This window comes from Garra rufa, chromosome 9 (genome assembly GCF_049309525.1).
Source record: "Garra rufa chromosome 9, GarRuf1.0, whole genome shotgun sequence".
Taxonomy (NCBI): domain Eukaryota; kingdom Metazoa; phylum Chordata; class Actinopteri; order Cypriniformes; family Cyprinidae; genus Garra; species Garra rufa.
This window is the reverse complement of record NC_133369.1, coordinates 37,668,939-37,684,969: the sequence shown is the minus strand read 5'-3', so window position 1 is coordinate 37,684,969 and position 16,031 is coordinate 37,668,939. Positions and strand designations below refer to the sequence as shown.

The following is a 16,031-nucleotide window of genomic DNA, read 5'->3' as shown; positions in this document are numbered from 1 at the left end:
TGCCTTATGTTAAACTTCTTTAAATTACTTTTTTTTCTCAACATCGATCTACATTACATACACCATAATGACAAAGCAAAAAACAGGTTTTTAACATCTTTGCAAATTTATTAAAAACTAAACAATTAAATGATTCCATTGCATAAGTATTCATACCCTTATCTGGGACAGTGTTTTTTAGCTCAGCAGCATTTAAATTGCTTGTAGATGTTACTAGATTTCGAATGAAGTAAACCTGTGGCAAATTCAATTAAATGGGTATGATTTGGAAAGGCACACATGCCTTAATAAAAGGTCTAACAGCTGAAAATGCATATCAGAGCAAAAACCAAGCTCTCAAAAAACCAAGCTCTCAAAAACCAGAAAAACTGCCTGTAAAGCTCAGAGACAGGAATGCATCAAGCCACACATCTGGGGAAAAGTTCAGAAAAAATTCTGCAGGTTTACAGAAGCATGTAGTCTTCATTATCCTTAATATAAGAAGTTTGAAACACTCAGGACTCTTCTCAGAGCTGGCCTCCTGGACAAACTGAGCAATTCATGGAGAAGGGCCTTGGCTAGAGTAGTGACCCACAACCTGATAGTCACTCTAGTTGAGCTCCATGATCATATATGCAGATGGGACAAACCTACAGAAGGACAAACATCACTGCAACGCTCCACCGATTTGGGCTTAATAATGGTGTGGCAAGACTTAATCTTCTCCTCAGTGAAGACAAATTTGCAAAAAAGCTCCTAAAGTACCCTCAGACTGTGAGAAACAAGATTCTCTGGTCTGATGAACCTCAATTCCAAGCTTAATGTTTGAAGAAAACCAGGTACTGCTCCATCTCAAAAGTAAAGTGTGCTGGTAGCAGCCTCGAGCTGTGGGGCTGTTTTTCAGTAGCAGAGACTGAAGGACTCGTCAGAGTAGAAGAAAAGCTCAATGCACCAACATATTGATATAGCTTTAATGAAAACCCAGTCCAGAGCATTCAGAACCTCAGGTTCACCTTCCAACAGGGCAATGACCCTAAGCGCACAGCAAGAGTGGCTTATACAGTAGACAATTCCGGGCTTAAACCCAATCAAACATTTCTGAAGAAACTTGAAAATGTCTGCCAGACCCCATCCAAGCTGACAGAGCTTAAGACTTGAAGAGATGAGGCAAGGAATGGCAGATAATTGCTAAATGTTGACGTGCAAATCTTGTTGCATCATACTCAAAAGACTAAACTAATTACTGAGTTAAGGGTGTGAATACTTATGCAATGTACTTATTTCAGTTTTTTTTTTTTTTTTATAAATTTAAGAAGTTGTGACAATTCTGTTTTTTCTTTGTCATTGTGGTGCATGGATTGTAGATTGATGTGGAGAAAAATAGTCATTTAAAACAGTTTAACAAACGGCGAGAACATAAAACGTGAAAAAAGTAAAGGGGTATGAATACTTTTGCAAGGCACTGTATAAGTTAATGTCCAGATGCTGTGCTATAATATTTAATGTTTAGGCCAATTTGGATTGGATACGGCAATAAAGGTGTTTTGTGTAAAATTGTTATTAAAATGATTGTCAGTAAAGAAGAGATCATATGGAGAATTTGTTATATTGTATTATTTACAGTGGTTTACGGCTGGTTTTAGTTGGTCACCTTGGCTGGTTTAAGCTGGTCATAGCTGGTCAGCAGGCTGGTTTTACAGGGTTTTTGGTCAGGCTGGTTTTAGCTGGTGGTCTCCCAGCCTTATCAGCTAAGACCAGCCTGACCAGGCTGGGAAAGTCAAGCTAAAACCAGCTACTTCAAGCTTAAACCAGCTAAGACCAGCCAACCAGCCTAGGCTGGTTTTAGCTGTTTTTTCAGCAGGGATATCATGAAATTTTGCTCCTTAGGTAATCTTTTTTTAAATTAGAAAACAATTCAGTGTTCAAACAAAGATCAACAATAGAGATTAAACATGTGGTGTAACAATAACGATCGAATAACAGAAAAAAAGAGGAAGTGCAGATGTGTGAGTGTGTGAATGAATACCTTAAAGATCTTGATTGGATCTTCACAGTTTCTTTGTTGGGCGACATCACATAGGCGAGCTGTGATGTCGATGCGTCTGCAGATGTCCATGTCCACTTTCATTGCCTTCTCCTGGATCTTACTGTCCAGCTCCGACAGGTTCTGTACGTGAGCAAATTTGTGTGGGCAGTAATTATAGTAATTGGATCACTAATAACTAATTTCTAAGTATTCTGTTTACTATTCAAAGCACTGGAGTTTCAGACGATATGAAACTGAAACCGCAGTGGCACGTCTATTGTGGCACACAATGAGGCAAACTGTGATGTCTGTACCGTTCCTTGGATTTACAGCGAACAACATGTGTGTATTAAACTCACAAAACAAGCTATTTTTAACTCTTTGAACTCTGTGATAAATCACTTCTGGGAAAAGTATTTGATACAAAGGAGGGTAATGTCTCATTTTCAGATAATAAATTCCATGAAACACAAAGATTTAAATAAAGTGCTAATTGCGGAAAGTATAGAAGTGGGAAATTTTAAGTGTACTCGGCACATGTGTTTGTGTGTGAGCATTTATGTGAACAAAGACACAAAGCTCATTCATTTCTCCAGAAAATGTGATGACTGTGTCTGCCTTCGAAAAATGTGAGTGCTATGAGTGTAGCTGCTATGAAAGCACACATTGTGCATGAGCTCACCAGAAACAAACCCCTGAGTGTGTGATTTGTTGATTTAAACTCTACATGAGCAATGCAATTAAATCAAATGACTGTCATAAAAACAGCTTAGACCATCATGAATTCCTGTGCTACTCCATGCTGGTTTGTGTCGGTTAGAGCTGGTCAACCCATGTCATCTTGACAACCATTACCTAGTAGACATTTACGTTCAGTGCATGGAGAAGCACAAACAGCCCTTGTAAAAAAGAAGTGCACTTAAGCATACATTTAAAAAGAGTATTTAGTACTGAAATAATATACTTTAAATGAATACTTAAGTATGAACTGAATGTAATTGTTTTGAGTACTTAATTTTTATTCTAATTGCAATTAAATCAATTAATTAAAATGAATGTTAAATACAATTAGTTTTCGAGTGCTTTTTGACTCACGTAAGACTTAAGTACATCCTTATATGTATTTTCTTCATTATTTATGTATGTATGGACTGAAAAGCATTTATGGTATTTTAAAATATATTTCAATACCATTTCTATTGAAATGTAGTACATTTAAAATATATTAAAGGGATAGTTCATCCAAATTTAGTCATTGACTTTTAATTGCTACTGTCAACTTTTTGGTTACCAACATTCTTCAGAATATCTTCTATGGAAGCTTGTTTCCTCCACTGAATAATACAAAGAAAATTCTAACTCTTTAAAGTGCCCCTATTATGCCTTTTCAAATATGATATTTCATGTAGTGTGTCATGTAGCTGTATGTGAACATAAACTATCTGCAAAGTTGTGACGCTGACAGTGCACTATAAATAAAGTTTTTGTCTAAAAGAAAAAACAGTCGGCTCACATTCGCCTAAACGAGTCGTCAGCAATTCGAATCTTTTTTCTGTAATGGCCACACGTCACGAGCTACACATTTGCGTAATGTCCGCCCACATTCAATTTCGCGAACAACTTGCCCGCCCACAAACAGTAGGCCTACCATTTTCACGTGGATTACATCATGTCAAGAAGGCGTCCTGCGCTGTGAGAGTGAATTTGTTTTATATGCCCTTCCGAAAGATGAAACTACCAAGAATGAGCGGTTAACATTAATTTTTTCAACAACACCTCAGCTGTCCAATTCCAATCTTGTTTTGTGTTCGCGTCATTTTACTGATGACTGCTTTTCCAATCTTGGGGAGTAACGTTACAATGCGAGATTCACCAAACGCTTGGTTTTAAAAAATGGATCAGTGCCCAGTTTATTTGGACCGGCTTGCTCCTCTGAACTTCTACCTGTAAGTATGATTAATAATTGTATTTTCTAGCGATCGTTCAAAATACGTCTTTGTGTACGTTATGGTGTGTAACAACCCCGCTCATGTCTTGGTAACCGGCTAACTTGCGTTTCTGTAGTTCTGTTGTTCAGCTGTGAGTGCAATGTAGTCTAAAAATTGTGATTGATGCAGCTTGACTGTCTGTCTGCCTTATTAGTTTAAGTAATGATAATGATAAACGATGGCTTAACGTAGTGTTATGGATTGTACAGTGTTGAAGTTCACAACGTAGAGGTGTGCCCGGTTCGCTTACAAAAGCAAATTGCAAGCACTTTCCACAGTTAACATATGACACCCACTGAGAAACGTCCTGCTCCAGTCGTGCTTGCAAAACAGTTTCTTGTCGATGTGCCACTTCAACCGTTTCATCGTCAGACTCCGGCTCGAATTGATAGGGTAAAATCGAGGCTATCTTTTCTATGCATTAACAGGTCTCCGCAGCTGTCATTCAGTTATGCCAATGGGCGTTTCGTTTTGCGCTGAAGCGGTAGACCAATCCAAAAGGACTGCACCATCTGACCAATCACAGCAGTGAGGGCTCACTGAAAGGAGGGGTTTAGAGAGACTGATTCTTCGAACTGCTTCACACGAGTCGTTTACGAATCAATTAGAAACGGGGTAAAAATAAATCTAATTTTGGAGAAAACTAAAGTGTTTTTTGAACTTGCATACATGTAAACCTGTTTTAAGAGACTATTACAACAATATTAACTACCTTTAAAATGGCATAATAGGGGCACTTTAATTCTAACTTTTTTCTCAGAATTGTGAGATATAAACTCTGAGAATTCTGAGAAATGAAGTCAGAATTGCATGATATAAAGTCGCAAATCAGACTTTTTTCTCAAAATTGCGTGATATAAACTCGCAAATCATATTTTTTCTGAGAAATAAAGTCACAATTCTAAGAAATTCTTTCTCAAAATTGAAGTTTAGAAGTTTAGCGCCCGCCGCCATCTTAAATGTAGTCACGATAATTCGAGTGTCGAGCACCAAGGAATTTATCAGCTTATCAACGTATCAGGTTGTAGTTTCCTTGGTGCTCGACACTCGACTTATCGTGACTACATTTAAGATGGCGGCGGGCGCTAAACTTCTTGCAGTTACTGTCTGTATAAATCTACTTGTAAATAAACTACCGGTGCTTTTTATGAGTTCTCAATGTCTCGTTTTAAATGTCAGGGCCCTTGGAAGTCTACCAATGAAGTGTGGAGCTACTTTGTGCCTCGTAAATGGCGTAAAACAGTGATTTATTTACATGGCTCCTTCGATGCCCGATTGACTTTCATTGACAAGCTGTTGTGAGCATCGGCTAACTGACCCCAGATTTCGGACAGCAGTGGACAAGACGAGATGAGATATGCAAGGTACGTTCACACTCGGTATCATGATTCAATACACTTTAGGTCAAAATCACACCGGAGTTCTCCTTTAAGTGGCCTTTTATTTCACTGATACTATATTATCTGCAAGTACAGGTTTTCAAAAATATCATTTTAAGATTTGTAGTGCACATTCAATACAATTAAACACACTTCTTTTTACAAGGGAGCACAAGATGAGGTTCAGGATGACATGAGGGTGAGCAAATTATATAATTTTAATTTTGAATGATAATTTCCTGTCCTGTATATACTGTAGCCCTGGCTGTGTTTGATTGTACTGAGAGTGTGTTTTGCTTCTCTTACTCACATTGCTCATGAGTCCTTTAAAGAGCACAAGTTCAGCTTTCAGCTGTTGCACCTTGAGGGCCAACTCATCCTGGCACACCTCACTCTCCTGTAGGTCCTACACACATTCACAAATGCATATCCATAACTCTTTACTTCATGTTAGTATAGCAATAGCATACTGGATAATTATTTAGAAACTCTAACTTATAATAAAGTTACTTTAGAAATGCTTAAGAACATTTTAAGCAGGCAGTAACAGAATGTCTATCATGACAACACTCAGAAGATTTTAGCATGGTAATGGATCTGACAATGCTATTGTATTTGGTCTTGGTGGAATAGATCTGCTACACTGCTGAACTGCTGTTGTTGTAGATTAATCCTGCTGCTGCAAAGCAAGTACAGGAACTTGATACTGCCAATATATATGCTGATACACTGCTATAAGGATTTAAGACATACTTCTGCTGCACAAATAATAACCCGTAGCAGATCTTTACAGGTGGAGCTGGGGAGGTGGAGGGTTTTAGAGGAACTCAGAAAGCATGCTGCAAAAAGCTTAAATGAATACTAACCAGCAGTTTAAATGGTAAGCTGAACATTAGATTTGCGATATTAAACTAATGCTGAGATAAAGAAAAAACAATTAACGTAAACAATAATTTCGATCATTAGGCATTATACTGAATATATATTTTATACTGTATGTTAGTATATCACATTTTTACTGCAGTTTTGCCTTTAAACATCTAATCATGATAAACATAATGACAGTTTTTAATCTAACTCAAAGCCTTGAATCCTAGTTCATCCAAGCGACATTTGATTCCAACAGTAAAACAAGTCTCAAGCTGAAATGAATCACCTGAGGGTCAAACAGAGCAGGAGTTTCTTGAACTAAATATGAACTAAAGCTTTAACCAAAACAGACAAAATCATCTTCCTTGATCTGTTTACACAGGCTCAGTCTCCAGTGATATACATTATTTTTACAGATCACAAGTTTGGGGTCAGATTTTTAAAAAGAAATTAATACTTTTATTCAGCAAGGAGTTTAGCAATTAAATTGATCCGAAGTGAACGTAAATAGTATGAAAGATTTCCATCACCAAATCAGCATATTAATATGATGGTTACTGAAAATTCGGCTTTGCCACAGGCATTCATTTTATATTTTAAAATATATAAAAATAGAAAAGTTATGTTAAAATATTTTTTACAATACTACTTTTAATGTATTTTGATCAAATAAGTGCAGGCTTGGTAAACATAAGAGACTTCATTTGAAAACATCAAAAAAAAAAAAAAAATAATAATCTTACCAACCCCAAACTTTTAAATGGGCAAGTATTTGAAGACTTTGTTTAACATTATTCTAGTGAAATTAAAACTAACTAAATTAAAAAGCACACGGTTTAAAAAAGAAATGTTTTGACTTGAAAAGGTGTTCCTAACCTCCTGTAGATCATTCATTCTCTGTTCCATGTCCATTCTCATGGTGTATTCCTCTTCCCATCTGAGAAAGGAAAACCAGAACATTAGAACCAGCATCATACTTTGTGTTTCAACAACAGAAATGTTAAATGCCATCAATTTAACCAGCTAAAAACCTGTTTAAAAAAGTGGTCAAATGTCTTGTGTGATATTTAAAGCCTTTAAAAGACACAGATTAGTGTTGCCTGAGAAATCAACTAAAATTTTAAATAAAGCCATTATTTAAAATTTTCCTTTACTTACTTCAATATGGCTGACAGGCACATTAAGGGAATCCAAAGATATAAAAAGAACGAAATTTGGACAATGTTTTCAGAAACACATGGTTCAGCTGGTCCTGGCAAAATTGACATCCACAGATTCGGCATTACCCAAGGAAAACACCAATATAATGATTTTCTGAAAAATTGGATCAATTTTCAAGGAGGAGTAGCAAAAAAAAATAAAAAATACTGTACTTTTCAAAATGGCCACTACTGTAATGAGTGGAGTCTTAATGTAAGCTTTTGAATGTATGTGATGAGCATGAAGAGAGGAATCAGGTGTACTAAGTTTCATTTTTCTAGAATTAGGGGTTCAAGAGTTATTACCATTTACATTTTTGAACTAGTGGTGGCACTATAGAGGTGGTTCTAGAGACCCCAAATTTGGTCAGATCACTTATAATGACCATCACTACAAGTGTGCCAAATTTCATAATTTTCCTATGTTCTTTTTATAGGGCTGCCATAGACTCCCATTGGATGAAAATAATAAGAAAACATACAGATACAATAGGGGCTACTAATTACCTGCCAGTGGGGTAAGTAAAATATTCTTAAACCAGGTATCTTATTTACCCCACTGGCTAAATGAAAATAAGAAACCTGCACTTAATTTTGTTTAGTCTGGTTCTAAAAAAAATCTTTAATTAAGATGAATTTACTACATAAGCAAAATGACATAAGATATCCCCCCCCACCCCCCCCGGAAACCAGACTAAATATCTTATGTCATTTTGCTTATGTAGTAAATTCATCTTAATTAAAGATTTTTTTTTATATTTTGCCTAGAAACAAGACAAAAAAATACTAAGATAAGCCTTTTTTGCAGTGTAAATCATGGCAAAAGTTTAACTTTTGTGCAAACTATTCTTTTAATGCTATATAAAATCCGTATAAATTTTGGAAGATCTTGAGAAGCAGAAACAAGCAAAGCACATACTGCTCCTGTTACAGAAGAAAATAGTGATCTTCATGTGTAAGTGTTTTTGTCTCTCTGAGTATGCTAGCTCAACTTAAGTGTAATGACTGCATCCATTCAGTCCTTTTAACTGATCCATCAGCCCAGTCAGCCCTACTGTAATTTACTGTGTGGCTGTTCAACAGTAATATTGTCCAGTGCAGTAGTATAATGCAATGAGGTGGAACCAAACAAGCCCTGTTCTTATGTAAAGCTACTTAACATTCAGAGCATTGCAGCAGCCTCTACATTTATTAAACATCCTCACTGGACTGCAAGGTTAGTTTGAGGCCGTGTATTACTGCCAATTCAAGGTGCAAACATACAATTACAGAAGGGAGTGACAGATAACAGGAATGAGCGGAGGAGAGATGGACATGAGAGAGAGAGAGCGAGAGCGAGAGCGAGAGAGAGAGAGAGAGAGAGAGAGAGAGAGAGAGAGACTGCTTCTCTGCTGCTTCTCTGCAGCTTCTCTGAGTCCTTGTGTATGTACTGCAATGCAGATATAACATAGATCACTGTTGTTAGATGCCACGGCTGTAGTGGAGCAGCCTAAATGAGACAAATGATCATAATGGGAAGTGTGTTCACTTTCAGAAATTTTAATGAGAATTTAAAGTGCTTTTTATTTGAACATTAAGTTTCTAAAAGAGAACATCATTTTTTAGGTGTCTTAGGTGACTCTAGTCTTCAGTGTCACTTTATCTTTCAAAAATCATTCTAATATGTTGATTTGGTGAAAAATTTATTGAAACCTATTATTATTACTGTTTAATCGTGAATTTTGCTGTTTATGACTACATTTTGTAATATTTGTGAATATTAATTGTGTGATTTCAACTATTTTGGATGAATGGGAATGTAGGCTATAAGCCAGGCCCCATTACTCAACATCACTGCCTGCCCTTGATGCTCTCCAGTCTGAATAGAAGCAAATCCCTGCATCCTTGTTTCAGCATCTTGTGTAAATTTGTCCCTTAAGAGAGGACGCTGTTACAGCAGCAAAGGGAGGGATTAATGCGTTTGCCACACTTTTGAAATTAAATGTTTAAGAAGACAAAAGAGCATCAGGGAGGTCAGGCACTCATGTTGAGTGATGAAACCTGGTTTGCAGTTGCAGTTCATCCCTAAGGTGTTCAATTAGGATACTAAGTCACAACGAACCTACACTCTATAAAATGCTTTTTTTTAATCTAAATGCTGGGTTCAGCCTGTTAGGGTCATTTTATTGGGTTGTTTTTAATATTTTTACCCAGGTGCTGGGTAGTTTTCTGCACTTTAAAAAATGCTGGGTTATTTTTTTTTTATATAAATCCAAATGCTGGGTTCAGCTTAAGTCATTTTATTTGATGATTTTTTTATATTTTTTACCCAGGTGTTGGGTAGTTTTGTACACTCTAAAAAATGCTGGGTTAAAAACAACCCAACTTGGGTTATTTGGCAACCCAGCGCTGGGTAAATATTAGACAACTTTAAGTCAACTGTTGTTAAAAAAATTTTTTTTTGCTGACTTAAAATGGACTGGAAATTAAAAATCACACACAGAATTATAGAGGGAACAGCAATAATCAAAAGATGAACATTTATTATTAAGCAAGAACACCCATGGACAAAAATATAAGACAAATAAAATTTATTCGGATGAACAGCATAGTTTACAATATTACATACATTTAAACTCATTTAACAAGTATTTTAGAAAAAAACTTTAAAACTTAAAAAAGCACAGTTAAAGGAACCGTATGTAAGAAATTTATGTCAGTTAATCATAAAATGGCCCTGACATGTCACTAGACATTAAGAAATCATGTTCATTTCAAATACGTATATCACTGACAACAGTGGTCCGGCCAGGATATTGTCATTTAAAAGTGAGAGTTGCAGCCCTCAACTGATGTTATTGTTGTCGTTTTGTGTTTTGGTCTGAGGCTCCACCCTCCAGCTATCTACCAATCACGAAGTCAGTAGAGTTTCGTGAGACGGGTTGCCAGCTATGCTCTAGTTAGTTACAGCTGCTGCTAAGAACGAGTCGGATAAAACATAACGTTACTTACGAAACCTAAAAGACCTCGTTATGAATCCGAAATACGTCGTGACAAAGTCCAAAATAAAACAAGGATTTGTATAGGAGATGCCTTTGAAAGATGGAGACGGCTGAAAACGGAGAAGAATTTGAAGATAGACGCCAACGTTGCTAATTTTCTCCTTGACAGGTAAGATTCATCTATGTTTGGCTAACTTTGCTTCCGTAGGCTACACAGTGGATTTTCCACGGTCGGCCGTACTAAATGCGTTCATAAAAAGCTTTATATCGCACCACGAGCAGGGTATGAAAACAATCTATGTTCCGACTGAAATGTGGTATTACAGTACATCTTTACGAAATATTTGGCTAATCGCCATCTGTAAATTTTTGCGATACATAATTACTTCGCAAAACATCTCTTGTGAAGCATAAACATAATTAACAGAAGAAAAACAAATTACTGTGTAGGACTCGTCACTTGCCATTGGAAGCTCCTTGTAGCAGCCTACTCCTGCAGCTTAGCTGGCAACCTCGAGTCAGGGGGGAGCGGGAGGGGATACACCGTTCTACAGTATTTTGAAAGTGATTGCAGTACCAGTTTTGGCCACAATCCTACATACGGTTCCTTTAAAGGTTGTATCAGCGATTTCAAGTCTGAAACATAAAGTGTCAAATTCAGCTGACCTTTCTTCACTATCCGCTCGCTGCCTGCCCCATAAATTGGCTGTAAAAAAAAAAATGCTGAATTTGACACTTTATTTTTCAGCCTAGAATCGCTGATACAACCTTTAACACAGTTAACCTATATTTTGCTGAAGAAGTGCACCAAATCGGCGGCGCTATGAACAGTTTTCTTCCGTAACGTTAGCGGAAGCAAAAAGCCGGCACTCTGACTGTAACTTGGCAGCTGGGTTGTTTCTTCAGAAGAGGGCTCAACCCAGTGGTTGGGTAAAAAAAAAAAACTAAAAAACTATATTTAATAACCCAATAAAAATGACCCAGCATCTTAGTTACAGAAAAACTTCTCAGCACCTGGGTAAAAAATATTAAAAACAACCCAATACAATGACCCAACAATCTGAACCCAGCATTTGGTTTAAAAAATAACCCAGCATTTTTTCGAGCGCAGAAAAACTACCCAGCACCTGGGTAAAAATATTAAAAACAACCCAATACAATGACCCAACAGGCTGATCCCAGAATTTGGGTTTTAAAAAAATAATCCAGCATTTTTTAGAGTGTATACATTTTATTTCATTTATGAAGTCTTTACTGTGCTAAAATCATATTATTTTACAACATACAACATACATTCATTTCGCATGATGAAAACGCCCTTTTGCCTAGCACAGATTTTATTGGTTATGATACGGAATTCAATTTATTTTGATGTTAATCAAAATCTCAGTACTGTTTGTTTATGGGCAGGTTATGGAGTCAGTCATCTTTCAGCTAAGAGGCTACAACCTGAGGCGGCGGTCTAAGGTTCGTACTTCCACCGGCGAACACCATCACCAACTCAGATTTCAGTTGACACACCAGCACAAGAATTAGCACTATTTTGGTGAAAAGGGATTACAGAGAATGGTTAAATACACTTAAATTAAAATGATTCTTTTAAACTTGATGTTTTCTATTCCTATAATGCTTGTTAAACGGATTTAAAATATGTAACATTGTAAATTATGCTGTATTCACCCAAATAAATGATATTTTTCTTATACTTTTGTCCATGGGTGTTCTTGCTTATTAATAAAAGTTCATCTTTTGATTATTGCTGTTGCCTCAAGTAATTCTGTGTGTGATTTTGAATTTCCAGACTATTTTAATCCAGCAATATAGTAATTTTAAATAACAGTTGACTTAAATAAAACAACCCAGGATGTTGGGTAAAAACATTTAACCCAACCAGCTGGGACAAAATAACCCAGCATGTGTTCTGTCCAATATTTACCCAGCGCTGGGTTGCCAAATAACCCATGCTGGGTTTTTTTTTTAACCCAGTTTTTTTTGGAGTGTAATCAATATTTTCTTTATGGACTCTGATTCGTCCACAGTTTTGGAGCAGAAAAGACCTTTACAGAACTATTGAGCATCAAATCAGCATGTTACAGTGGACTGATTTCTGAAGGATCATGTGACATTGATTTAAGTAATGGATGCTGAAAATGTATTATGCTGAAAAATATTTACTCTATTTTTAAATCATAAAGTGCATCCTTGGTTATCTTTAAAAAAATGACCCCAAACTAGAGCTGTTCGATTTTGGTCAATATTGTAATCATGACTATTTAACACGATTATGAGTGGGTCCAGAACTTTTTTACTTAATGTAATTAATTGAATGTAAAATAAAACAGCATAGTCTTCACTGTAAGAATTAAACATGCTTTATTTCTTATTAAAACTACAATCCGTCAAGAGCAGTGAGTGATTTTGTCTTTGTCAATTTGTTGTTTGATTAACATTAAGCACAGAGATGGCAGAAGGAATATTACTTGTTGCCGCTTTAAGAGCTGCACGATCGAAGTTTAACACAAATAATCACCAAACGCCACATTTTGACATATATTTGCATGTATTTGACTGTACAGGTACACATCTTAAGCTAAATGTTCACTTTACTTTACTTTCCTAAATTCATCCACAGAACAGCGCAAATTATCTTTTGTGCTTTTAAAAACATTAATAAATCAAGCACGTCCCATTTTATGCAAGTCACGTTACATGATTTAGCTGATTTGCATGTGAAATTGGGCTTTTATGGAGGAGCAAAAGCACACCACTGGAAATCGGGAGCAATAATCGTTTCATCTCGATTATAGCATTTTCATAATTATTTGAAGCCGAAATCGAAATCGAAACTGAATTTCGATTAATTGCACAGCGTCAAATAAAATGAAATGATTGAATATCATTCTTCATTGTGTTCATTTAGTATTTTTAACAGGATTTTTATCGTAGTTTTCTACATTTTGAATCTGATTGGTTGAAATGATGGTTCCTTAAGCAAAAGTAGATATAATATTTTTAAAGGCATATAATAGACATATATAAAAACTCTGTCGAGGATGAGACAGCGAAAGAACGCTTACTAAATCAGAAAGCCAAAACAGAAAATAAATATAGAAAAGAAAGTCTGAGAAGAGCTGAAACTAGAGCAAATGTCGAAGAAGTCAGACAGAGAGATGCTGAACACTTGATAACATCTGTTATGAAGCAGAAGGCTTTGAGACAGAAAACCCAAATGACTTTTCTGCTTTTCAACAGTGTTTTTACCTGTCCTGATGAGTCAACAGACAGTAATGAGTTTGCGAACTGACGGTCCGTTCAGCCCTAAATAAAGCTGCTCTATGTGACTGACAGCAGGAATCTGCGGCAGGTCTGGACAAACAGAGCTGTGAGACACGGCCATTATTTCTCCTACAGCTGATTCTTATCTTCCGTATACTGTACATATGATCTTTCTTGCTTTTGCTTCTCATGTTCAACTCTAGCTTGGTGATATTAATAAAGGCCTTCGGTGTGTGTTACTGTACCCGAGTCATAAACGCTTTTGTCTCCACCCGTCCTAAACAACTCCTCTCATCACCTTCACCAAGTACATTTATTCCATAGATTTTGCCGTTCTCCATTTAAGAAAGAATCAGGCAGATTGAAATAACGTAAAGGTATAGTTTACCCAAAAAAGAAAATTCTGTTCATTAATTACTGTTTCAAACCTGTATGACCTTCGTTCATCTTTGGAACACGAATTAAGCTTTCTGACCCGGAATAAACAGCAAAGGTACTACCAAATTTAGAGGATAACTATTGCCAAAATGCATTTTTTTTTACTGTAAACAAGACAAACTTATATCTAAAAGCATAATTACGACAAACGAGCCGTTTTTGAGATTGATTGCGATTTCGTTTTGTGGTCAATGGCCGGTGAATGGGAATACTAGGGGCATAAATTTGAGCCCATCAAAATCGATATTTTTACAACACTAAGAAGGCTCGACACACCATGACACTTTGCTCGAAGTATCGCCTGGGTCTCTACGCACGAACTTGAGCATTAAGAACATTGTTTGTGTACACAGAGTTTACTAAAAAGAACGGTTTTGAACAACTCACTTTCACTGTTTGGGTTTCCGCTCGCAGCCATTTTGCCAGCCAAGAAGTGTCGATCTCCGAATGCGAATTAATGGACTCCATAGGACGAAATATTAGACTTATATGAGGCTCTTTTTACAACTAGAAGGATAATATTGTTTTTCACTTGCGACAAAACAACGAATTAGCCGTGCATTTATATGGAAATATGCTTTAGGAGCTATCCATCTTTACTCTCCTCGCGTTCGGAGATCGACACGTCTTGACTGGCAAGACGGCCGCGAGCGGAAACTCAAACAGTGGAAGTGAGTTGTTCAAAACCTTTCTTTTTAGTAAACTCTGTGTACACAAACAATGTTCTCAATGCTCGAGTTCATGTGTAGAGACCCAGGCGATACTTCGAGCAAAGTTTCATGGTGTGTCGAGCCTTCTTAGTGTTGTAAAAATATCGATTTTGATGCGCTCAAAGTTATGCCCTTAATACTCCCATTCACCGGCCATTGAAAACAAAACTAAATCACGGTCAATCTCAAAAACGGCTCGTTTGTCGTAATTATGCTTTTAGATATAAGTTTGTCTCGTTTACAGTAAAAAAAACAGCCCAGGTTGCATTTTGGCAATAGTTATCCTTTAAGGCCTAGAAAGGTAGTAAGGACATCGTTAAAATAGTCCATGTGACATCAGTGGTTCAACCGTAATTTCATGAAGCTACGAGAATATTTTTCGTGCACAAAGAAAATAAAAATAAGGGCTTTCACTCAGTTTGTTCTCTTCCATATCTTCAATGCATGTTCACTAGAGTACCCTGACGCAAAAGTATTTAATGAGAGAATTTACATTTTTGGGTGGATTATCCCTTTAAGCGATAGTGCGGAATAAGTACCGAAAATTATACATCATGTTTCTACACATAACTACTAGCAGATGATGTCAATGATTTATGCTCTATTTTATCCCACAAAAGTTGCAAGTCACAACTCGTTATCTTTCTTAACAGATTCCACTCTCATGAACACGGTTACTTCGCTGCTGTCTTGAACACATACCCCTGGTTTCACAGACAAGGCTTAAGCCTAGTCCTAGACTAAAATGTAAGTCTGAGCTGTTTCAACTGAAACAAAATTGCACTGATTGATCTTAAAATATATTAGTGCCTTTGTTTTGTTTCAGGATGCACACCAGTAATGTTTTTTTCTAAGCATGTTTATAAAAATTACTTAAATGTCCTAATTGAACTATGGCCTAATCCTGGTTTAGTCTAAGCCCTGTCTGTGAAACCGGGCCCTGAAGTTTACCCCCTTGTCATCCAAGATGTTCATGTCTTTCTTTCTTCAGTCGTAAGGAAATTATGTTTTTTGAGGAAAACATTTCAGGATTTCTGTCCATATAATGGACTTCTATGGTGCCCCCGAGTTTGAACTTCCAAAATGCAGCTTCAAAGGGCTCTAAACGATCACAGCCGAGGAAAGAAGGGTCTTATCTAACAAAACTATCAGTTATTTTCTAAAAAAATAAATAAATAACTGATC

At 36.5% G+C, this 16,031-nt stretch overlaps 1 protein-coding gene across 1 annotated transcript in view; it reads right to left on the bottom strand.

Annotated features, from left to right (window-relative positions):
• The window catches only part of iffo1b (intermediate filament family orphan 1b), a 32,181-nt gene that overhangs the window by 13,086 nt on the left and 3,064 nt on the right, over positions 1 to 16,031 (bottom strand). The window contains exons 2-4 of the mRNA XM_073847452.1: positions 7,119 to 7,179; positions 5,683 to 5,778; positions 2,006 to 2,146 (exon numbers count right to left, since the gene is read on the bottom strand). Of these exons, the coding sequence (XP_073703553.1) occupies positions 2,006 to 2,146; positions 5,683 to 5,778; positions 7,119 to 7,179 (298 nt within the window). The remainder of the gene's footprint in view (positions 1 to 2,005; positions 2,147 to 5,682; positions 5,779 to 7,118; positions 7,180 to 16,031) is intronic.